The sequence below is a fragment of the Gigantopelta aegis genome, chromosome 12, assembly GCF_016097555.1.
Source record: "Gigantopelta aegis isolate Gae_Host chromosome 12, Gae_host_genome, whole genome shotgun sequence".
Classification (NCBI taxonomy): Eukaryota; Metazoa; Mollusca; class Gastropoda; order Neomphalida; family Peltospiridae; genus Gigantopelta; species Gigantopelta aegis.
In genome coordinates this window covers 15,125,271-15,136,295 of record NC_054710.1, presented here as the reverse complement: position 1 = coordinate 15,136,295, position 11,025 = coordinate 15,125,271, and the positions used below count along the sequence as shown (strand labels likewise).

The window sequence follows — 11,025 nt, the reverse complement described above, 5'->3', positions numbered from 1 at the left end:
ACGTTTGGAAATGATTTACTTCATAAAGTTCATTATGTCATTGCAAACAACGCCCTGGAAGAATAAAATATACAATATATAACAGGCGTTCATTATAAATAATTACATGTATGCGTCATAAAAATCATCGTCATAAAAATAGTTCGATCATACATGTCAATCACAACATCATAAAAATATGTCCATCACAGGTCATCAATATTAAAAAAATATATATTAACATTTCAATTCGTATCCCATTAATGTCACGGTTATAAGTAACATCTACTAAACTATAATATCTTCCTAATCAAACAATCTGTTTGATTAAACTAAACCTGAATAACCTTTTGGTCCACACCTACATGTATATGATAGATATCGGGATAATCAATTCCAAGGGGAGGTAATTACAAGAATAACAAATGGTTGAGATTTAGTGAATACATTAACCTAATTGATTAAAATAAATTACTGTGGAATGTTGTCAGAATAAAAAAATACTTTACTATATTAAATATTACAATTATGTTATAATGAAGTTTAAGATTAATAATTAATTGAAATAACTGCTTGATTACTAACTAACTATGTCATACCCTGTATGTGGTACACGAGCGTAAACAATGCCGGTGGTCAACAAGAGTGTGAAAACCTGGGGAATAAATTATAAACTATTAAGCATCATAAACTACAGATGCTTACGAACCTGCAACAAAATAAAACATTGGCACAGCATACACTCATAAATCATACACGCATATCTTCGTACAATTATGATAGTGGAAATATTAAAATAAGTTGATGTTTAAAATACAAACATATCTTTACGCTGAAGAATTAAGTGTTATTGATATAATATATTTATATGATTCCTTTTTAGAAATAATTTAAAACATTTAGTAGTTTGTTATACTTAGTCGTAGAACTCCTAGAACTTGCACAATTAGTTATATTATTATCAAAACAATGTAATCATTTATCTGCATTAATTCGCTAGTATGTGAGCAATATATTTATATATATTTATTAATAATGTTTAACTAAAAGAAAGAAATTAATTTGTACCTATAATGTATTCTGATCTGTCGCCTGTCAAAACCCGTCAAACATGTCTGCTGTTCATGTAGTGTGTGCACGTGAAAAGCATGCAGTGCTATTAGCCAATCAGATAAAGGGTACCTGACTGAGAAAACTAATAGAATAAATACTATTTGGCAGACAACAATATCTGACAAATACCTGCGAAATATTAAAATAACAAATTACATATTTACACAATATTAAAACATCATCTGCCACACATACATGTGTGTGTGTGTGTAACCGGCCTCGGTGGTGCAGTCTATAACAAAAAACAAACAAACTTATAAGTAACTTGAATAGGCCTATTCAGTTCGCGGGGTTCGCCGTATAAATATATTTACCCTTCACTCCAAGATTTTGACTCTTTATTCTTACGAATTTAGAAATCGTATTAACTTCATGACTGTTTATAAACTCGTTAGCACTGGCATCATCCTGGAACATAATTGTCTACAGTTGTCGATCATGTTAATGTTTTTCAACTGGAGAATTCAAGCGAAGAAAGTCGACTACTTTGTGGCATGGGGCGTGGCTTACAAAAAAGGGCGTGGCTTAAAAATCGCATTTCGCGAGATGTTACATCCTGCTGGCTACGATTAAGTATTTCCGGTTTATTTGCCACACACATACAATTTGGCAGTGTACACGTCTTTGAACAGTTTCAAACCAGTAGATCCAAAAATAGCCTCAGCTCCTTCTTCCTTTTCAATCTTACACCCTCTATCAACAGGACTTGGCACACTCAGTTCTGGCTCCAGATACCCCCCTTAATATTTTTCACATCAAGGTCTTAAGGGTGTATACTACCAAATCAAATCCCATAGACGACAATAGTAGCATATGTGGCTAAAACTCCTACCTGCAACGTATCAACCGACATAAACGCCACGGATATAAATACTACCACCCCTTACACTTAAAGTGAATCAGAAAAAAATGGGGGTCAAGCTGCTCGTTTCTGAGATAACGGGTAGCGTCTATGACTACCCTAGTTCCGCACAAAATTCGAGTACTTTTTTTTACAGGTACCCCATACATGTTTCAAGCAGAAGGCTACTTGACACATTGGTACTAGATGAAATAAAATTGCATTTTGTTTTTTACCCAGAAGAAACTATTATTTTTTACAACCAACACACTCACATTTATAACCAATCACAGGACTTGTGGTGTTCACTTCTCTATCAAAAGTTGGGTGCACCTCGAACTTTGACCCAGCCGGAAGTTATTTGGTTTAGTACTACCTTAAGCATTATCTATAAGCTGGAGGCTGATGACTATACCTCATCGTTTTTCACACAAAACAGGTTGCACCTGAGATCACTGACCTTGGTGTATGATGCACTGAGGACAAATAAGAGATGTGAATGCCTTTAGTTTGGAGTTTTTAGTTGTCGGGGTTGGGGGTGGGGTGTCCATTCCTGACCCAACTGAAAAACAAGTCCTGGATTTCCCCGAAGTTGTGTGCACAAAGCTCACAGTAATGGTCCAAGGGATTGAGATAAAATACCCTCAATTTGGAGCTTGTGCCACCACTACGATGCAACCAAACAAAGACCAATCTGCTTTTATCGTGTTCACTCTCCCTCAAGCTTTTACATCTTTCTCATACATATTGCTAAACATCTACATCACGTTAGTTTTCATCAGGTTTTGGCATTGGTTTGCAGGTGGGTCCTTTTCTAGTCTCTCACACTTAAAGCCTTTCATGAATCTAAAGGTGGTGAGATCTCTGGGAGCTGCCTTTGTGGTAGGGCCTCCATGAGTCCAAAATACCGAGTACCCGAGGGTCAAAACTGGACCCGGACCCGAGTACCCATCACAAATTGCAAAAATAATGCAATTAACAGCGTCTATTCAGAATTTAGTCAGGAATAACATACTAAAAATGTAGAAATATATAATTAGTGGAACAGGTAGTAGTTTGGCTTTAAAGTTAGGGTAGTGTGAGCACTGACGTAGTCAGTATTAGATTAGTCCATATTTTGTAAAAACTAACTTCCCAGAGCATTTTGGCAACTCAGTTGATCTTACATAATTTGAGGATGCTGATTTAAAGAAAAAATATGTTACTAGCTGATGTTTCCATTATTTATCCTTACAAACTGAAGATGGCCACCACATTATATACTAAAACATGAAATTTAATGTCTAGGCTTCTAGCTGAATACATGTTCATAATATTAATAGTTATTACTATGTTTTATATGTCTAAGAATTGATATATTGTACCTTTGAAGTGTTTTGTTCAATATTATATTTATATGTAAAATAAATTCTATATGACTACCAATATAAACAACACAATAACGGAATTCTACAAGACATTATTATTTCAGCTTCTAGCTGTCTATGTGACATTGGTATTTATTTAAGAATTGAACGTGAAACGTTTTGAGTTTCATGCTAGTATGAAACGCAAAACCGCTTTACACATTGTATGAATGGCGTAGCGCGTTAGTAAAGTGGAATGCAGAATACATTAATATTAATTAATTCAGAGTGTAGGTTGTATGAATAAGCTCTCTTTATAAACCTTTCTTGTCTTCTCCCCCCCCCCCCCCCCCCCCCCCCCCCCCCCATATACAGCATATCATGTTTAAAGCTATCCAATTTTAAAATTGTCCCTGATGAGCATTCACCCGACCCTCTAGACTGTGTATTGAATTTCGAGCCTTGGCTGACTTAAATAACGATCTCCATTATCCCTTTTCCCACCCCCCATTTATAGGCTGATACTGGTAACACAGTCTAACTTCAATTTTATTTTTTAAAATAAAAGTGAAAATAATTATTTACTTCCGAATTAATATTTTATTATGTGCGGTAATATTTTATTCATATAAGATAATTTCAGTAATGTTATTATATTATTGTTAGTATTATCATCATTATCATCGTAGTCATCATCATTGTTGTCAAAAATGGCAACACGTTTGAATTTCGTCCATTCATTAATTTATTAATTCATTCTTTGATTTATTCATTCATTCATTCATGAACCCAGTCATTTATACAGTCAATCATTTTTAATACAATAAATAATTACCATTATAGTCATCATCATGATTGTTCCGTTATTGCAGAAAACGGCACTGAACATAATATGATATATTTCTATGCTATTTCAGAATTGCGACAATCTCAAGTGCAGACGCTGGCACTAGTTCAGAACATCCAAAAAACCAGCCTACTCTGCTGGCGAAACTTCGCAGAAAGTTCTCATTGAGCAAAGAACATGATCAAGAGCAGGAACAAGAGCAGAGCCAACAGCAGGATCAAGAGCAGAACCAACAGCAGGATCAAGAGCAGAGCCAACAGCAGGATCAAAAAATGGATGCTCTTCAAAAAATAATGCTACCAGTAAAAGGTAAAGGAAAAGGCTTTAAGCGTCCTGGCAATAAGAATGCATTAAGAAGTAAAAGAAAAATCCAGATTGGATTAAAAATATGTGGAAAGCACATTAGGAAAGAGGCTACAGGCGGTGGCAAGAGACAGGCAGATATGATGAAATCTCTCGGCAAAGTTGCCATCATCGAAAAGGGCAAAGAATTTTTCTTTCCAGAGGGCAACAGATTCGGTCCAGTTGATAATTTTATTTTTGAACTGGAGAATTTCAAACAAAGAAAGATCGATAGCCGATATTCAGTAGGTGACATGTATGAGTCAACAAAATTGCCTCTGCTGAGGTTCTATCTCTGTGCGGTGCCAAAACCAGATTATGCCAGAGCAACCAACGATGAAGAGCTAAATGCAATTAGTTCAGCACCCGATGCTTTTAAGTCAATGGCTGGTTCCTCGAGTATGACTAGAACCGTAACTACAGCAGATATGTCCCCAAATGGGTTAGAAGGCTCCACATGCATGTCCCATAGAGGCTCCACCGAAAATGTGTCTACGGAAGTGGCTAGTCATTCCCCAGTTAGTCCTGCTGCTGATTGTTCCAAGACGGTGTTCAAACTCCCACCCTGCACCAGCGTACAGGACGTTCTAGATGAACCACAATCCTTTCAGTTTATAATTGAGAAATCTGATGAAACTCTAAACCCAGAGAGCTTGTTTGGAAATCCTAAAACCCCTGTAACGAGCTCACCCACTGTTGTTAATCTCGGCACCCCAACAGTGCAATCACGAGCAGATCTATTGAGTGCAGGTAACGTTTTGGATGAAACAATGTCACCAGTGAGATCTCTCCCCATTCCTAACGACCTTATGAACGATGTTGATGACCAGGTTCACCCTGTCGCCGTGGTTGCTAATGTGGCAGAAGATGAACCAAGCAACGATACCAATACTCCAGTTCAGAAACTTAAACTTCATAAGGGACATGTGTTAAAAGAACTCATCGAGTTCTATAACAAGACTGTTGATGATATTAAAACCCTTGAAGTCCAGATGATCATACCGAATGGGACGATAGAAGCAGCAGAGGACTGTGGAGGTGTGCTCAGGGATACTTTGTCAGAATTCTGGGAGGACTTTTATTCATTGAATACAACAGATGAGAACGTGAAGGTACCGTGTATACGGGACAACATGAAAAAACAGGATTGGCAAGCCTGTGCCAAGGTGTTGGTACTCGGCTACAAGAAGGAGGGATACTTTCCATACAAGCTGGCTCTGCCTTTTTTGCAGTTTACTATGGATGGAGATGACACACTCGTCACCAGAGAGCATGAGTCGCTGCTCCCTGCGTTTCTAGAATATGTGTCCGTCTCTGAAAGGGATCTGTTTGAAGTAGCTCTAAAGAACTTCAGTGAAGTTGACAACGAGGCATTGCTTGAAGTGTTGGAAACTTACAAAGTCAAGAGATGCGTCAGGGCTGACAATGTGGAGGACATATTGAAGGATGCTGCACACAGAACCCTCATTCAAGCTACCGCTTACATCTGCAGTTGCTGGCATCCATTCTTTGTCAACAATCTGAGACCCATCTTGAAGGGCAGCTTGACTGACGTCTGTAAGCAGGCACTTCCAACGACTAAACGAGTAATTGATGCCCAACCTAGTCAACGAAGCTGAGACAAATACCTGCAGGCTTTTGTCAAAATACATCCGAAGCCTTTCAGCAGATAAACGAACGAACTTCATGAGATTTGCAACAGGTAGGAAAGCTAAAGGCGTACTTAGGGTTTGTTGCATCTCCAAGAGGAAGGATACAATGATTTGTTATGGGCCATCTGTCTGGCTTTGTCGTATTAGTGATTTGACTGAGCATTTGTGAAATTTCTTCTTGCATAACATGTCAGTATCATTAATTGAGCTACATTTGGTGTAGCCATCTGCTTTTTTTGGTATTTTTGGGGGTATTTTTCTGACCAGATTAAGGCAGTAGATGAAGATTCTTTTGCAAGCATAGGGCCCATATAACTCGTTCTTGAATGTAGTCACACAAATAAACTTGGGACGATATAATACACTGGTGGTGAAGTTATAGTAACCTTCACATTCGTCTTTATGCTAGTGCTATTTTAAAAGTAGTTTAAATTAATTTTCCTACCAATGTATTTGTATTCTCTGTATAATTTAGGAGTTTATCTGAGGGTATACTTTTTATGTATGTTCCACTAATATCAAGAATGGCAGTGTTAATTTTGTTCAGCATATTTGCGGTTACATAGTTTTTTTCTTCACTTCTAATTATTCCAGGAGCCAACCTCATGCTGGGACAGATGGTCACAGTCAGGTTTGTGGAATAGACAGAGATTGAAAGACGCCCCGTAGCCGACACATGCGGATGCATCTTGGAATTGGCCACAAGCTTTCAAGGACCTCATCGAATTTCGGTCGGAGTTCAGTGCAGTCTTGGAAACGAATGTGTGGGTGATGGATATTGTTTAGCTTCATGACAAAATCACGTGCATTTAGAAACCATAACGTCATAACTGAATGTCGAATATTTATTTCCCATGTGGACTTTTTAATGTAGTTTTCATTGAGGTCTAGAAGTTAAAGACCAAATCTGAACTCAGAAGACCAATTTTATTTTCAAACATTAACAAAGTGAAAACATGCTTGTCAGCCTTGTGGCTAATTTATTTCGCATCTACTAGTATAGATAGTGTCCATTTATTTTTAAACTTTTACCAAAATCTGATGTGGCAAAAATACTGACCACAATTTGTTGTCCATGTACTAGTATTTTAATTTTGCAGACTTTAACGAGTTTGATATGGCCAGAATTTAAGTTATTTGCGTTCTGTTTTATAATTTTGTACTTGTTGATTTTTATATGGTTGATACCATATTTCTACATTAAGAAATAAACCATGTTTGATCTTTCTAAATATTTCTAAGTAGTGGGTGTACACGGTTCGAAGGATGGGTTTAAACAATATTCACAATAACAGATAAGGCAACAAAGTATACACAATCACGAGCTTACTGGGAGTTTTAATTCACATTTTAAAAATCCGACAGGCTATATACTATTTCATGAGATGTCAGTCTTAAAACTATTGTTGAAACTGTCCGGAATTCGGAGATGTAGCATGGACACTTCAGATGAACAGTGATGACTTTGTTCAAAATTTCATCCTGTCTCTACCTCCATTCGATATGTCGCGAATCACTAAGCCCACTCCTTCTCCCTTTAAACACCAATTTGTCTTCTAATATGCTCTCTGAGATTAAAATACAAATCCATCTTGTTTTCAGGATTTCTAGGACATTCCCAATTGTTTGTAACCATTATTTGAAGACAATATTCAAACAAATCCTGATCACATGGAATTCGACCTTTGAATTTGCACATGTTAATTCTTTCTTGTTCCACGTACTTAAGATGGTCCCTGGTTCCGTAAACTTCGGGTAGTTGGAACATCAACAGAGGTCATCCGTGGGTCACATGGTCTTGCTTCGATTTTCTTATCAAGTGTCCGTCCCACATCTCTGCAAGTGCATCAAGATCATCCTGCAACACATACATACACATGTACATTTATACACGCACGCTCACACACGCATACCTGTATTTATTTTTTATTTTAAAAAATATGTGGGTTTTTTTGTGGCGACCCTGCACACATACATACACACACACAGAGAGAGAGAGATGGGAGAGAGAGTGAGAGAGTGAGAGAGAGAGAGAGAGAGAGAGAGAGAGAGAGAGAGAGAGAGAGAGAGACAGACAGACAGACAGACAGACAGACACTCACATACACACACACAGAGAAACACACAGACATACACACACTGACACTCACATTGACACACACAGAGACACTCGCATACACACACACAGACAGAGAGAGAGAGAGAGAGAGAGAGAGAGAGAGAGGAGAGAGAAGAGAGAGAGAGACTCACATAAACACACACACACACACACACAGAAACACACACATACATACACACGCACACACACAGTGATACTCACACACTCAGAGACATTCGCATACACATACACACACACACACACAGAGAGAGAGAGAGAGAGAGAGAGAGAGAGAAGAGAGAGAGAGAGAGAGAGAGAGAGGAGAGAGAGGAGAGAGGGGGGGGGGGGGGGTGGCTGAGGGAGAGAGAGAGAGAGAGCGAGAGCGGAGGGCGGAGAGCGAGAGCGAGAGAGAGAGAGAGAGAGAGAGAGAGAGAGAGAGACACACACACACATCTGAAACCAAGCCAGTATATTGGTCCGCATTTACCACTAGACAAAAACAAACTGCTCTATGGACCTAAGTGAGAAGCGTAGTGATTAATCTGTTTAAATTGTTTTTGAACGTTGAATATTTTATAACACATTATTCAAATATTTAATATATATTTTCTCGGAAGGATGTGTTATGTGGCACTATAGCTAAGGCTGACGCCAGAACAGGACATAACTTTATTACTCTCAGGCCGTTCGGCAACGGCATATGAGGAATATGGATTATGCATACTTATGTGATAAGATAGGGTTAACAGGAGCTCAGATATAGAGGATAATAAACGAGTTACTAGTTATTATCAAATGTATGCCCTGAGTGAAATAATTATCACTTGTCACGAGCGTCAAATCGTCCAATAGTAGTGTAAGTTAAACCAATGCATGAGAAATTATGATTTTTATTTTCCCCGTTATGAGTGCCTGCTAGGGTAATAAAAAAGTATACCATACTACAAAGTGAAATATAAAATATAAGAGTATAGATACAAAGCAAAAATTAATATACATTAATATTAATATTAATATATATATTAATATACAGGGATGTGATTTCCAATTTAAAAATGGCGATTCTTTATTACACTTAGATAAAAGGTTTAGTTTATTATTATTTATTTATTTATTTATTTATTTATTATTATTATTGTTGTTGTTGTTGTTGTTGTTGTTGTTGTTGTTGTTTTTGTTGTTGTTTTTGTTTGTTTTTTGCCAAGAGCAATGAAATACAAATGCTCGTCTCATATATGTAATTAATGAAATTTAAGACCTGAATACTTCTCATGAAGATGAATCTGATAAGTTCTTTATCCAACATGTCTCCTGAGAAATAACCTTCATCTTGCAGGTATTGGAAGAGAGTCATCCAAAATTATGTGCATTGTTTTCTGAGTTGCCCCCACCACGATTCTATACGCTGATTCGCAGTACTTCGGCCAGTTAGGTAACTCTTATCGCCACTAAATACATCATCATGATGCCTCAGAAACCTCTGGAATGATTCAACGTGCCCGTTTTCTGTTCCTTTGTCACTTCGGACCAGGGTTGGACACCCCTTAAACCTTTCCACCGCTTTCAAGAAAAAGCCCCCGATGTACTTCGGGTCGTTGGTGGTACTGCAGGCCTCAAGCCAAATTATTTTCCTAGGAAAACCATCCACACACCCATTGATGCCAATACCATATGGTTTTAGTTTGTCCATACAGTCCAAATGCCACACAAGATTAGGTCCTCGGCCAGAATAACGACGACGGACCAAACGTCGTCTCTTGTGGAGATCCACGCCCTATGGGCAGGCCCGTAGCCAAGGGGTGTGTGACGGGTGCGAACGCACCCATCCCCCCCCCCCCCCCCCCCCCCCCGCGAGAATTTGAGTTCTGCCCAAAAATGTATAATGCTATTTTATTTCCTATTATAAGTATTTTAATGTTTACCCTAACAGATGACTGTATTAAATGCTAGTTTATTCGAAACCATTATTGGAAGCCCGCCCTCTGATATTATTTGGCTTGTATCTGTAGAAGCTCAAATATTAATTTCAGTGTTCGGAAATTTCCGTAAATATTTTTGTTGCATGCGTAACACGAATGATATTACAAGGCGTCCTTATGGCTATATTCAATTGAGAACCAGTCTATCATGTAAGTAATTGTGGCGCGTTATTTTGTCAACTTACAAACTACGCTTTTTTTTTGCTGTGAATCTCGTACGATGAGGTTGTGTTTTGAGAACGTGGCGATTTCTCTCCCCCCCCCCCCCCCACCCCACCCTAGGGGCTGTGCTGCGAACGCTTGGGCCTTTGTCCAAGTACCGCATCGAGCACAATGGCGACTCAGTGACCGTCAGGCTACATTACGGCAGCGAGACGAAGCGACGCGCAACCAGCAGAAGACGAAGGAGGCGACCTAAGACTACACAGGGGGAGCCTAACTTGGCGGCTCAACCGCCAGGGGCGGCTCCACCTGTTCCGAAGAGGAGGACGAGACCAGGAACGGTGCAGGGTGATCCAAACCCGGTGGCTAAACCACCGGGGGCGGTTCATTCTGCTTTACCGGCTTCACCTACTCGGCCGAAGCACTCGCCAGGAACTATCCAGGGGGGACCAAAGCTGTCAGCTCCACTGACAGTGGAGGCCCCTCCTGTAGATGTTCCTTCATCGATGGACACGGGCCACGTGGTCATTACTGACCCGCCGGAAAGTCCACCACCACCTCCGGTTGTTGTTGACCCAGCGGAGATCCAGCGAGAATTCAAGAGGAGGAAGATGTCATCGGTTACCTCACCGAAGAAGTCCGACCAACCCGACTGGATTATCGTCT

General features: G+C 39.1%; 1 protein-coding gene and 1 long non-coding RNA gene across 2 annotated transcripts; one reads left to right on the top strand and one right to left on the bottom strand.

The window, feature by feature from the left end:
• LOC121386476 lies at nucleotides 1–1,275 on the bottom strand. The gene is made up of 2 exons (XR_005959661.1): nucleotides 1,048–1,275; nucleotides 1–54 (listed from the first exon to the last, which is right to left on the bottom strand). It is a non-coding gene; the product is annotated as an uncharacterized LOC121386476 (long non-coding RNA).
• A 3,184-nt stretch (nucleotides 1,276–4,459) lies between these two features.
• On the top strand, nucleotides 4,460–7,346 carry LOC121386748. The gene is made up of 2 exons (XM_041517749.1): nucleotides 4,460–6,170; nucleotides 6,715–7,346. The coding sequence occupies exon 1, from the start codon at nucleotides 4,570–4,572 to the stop codon at nucleotides 6,085–6,087; it is 1,518 nt and encodes a 505-aa protein (XP_041373683.1). The 5' UTR covers nucleotides 4,460–4,569; the 3' UTR covers nucleotides 6,088–6,170; nucleotides 6,715–7,346.
• Nucleotides 7,347–11,025: the final 3,679 nt, after the last annotated feature.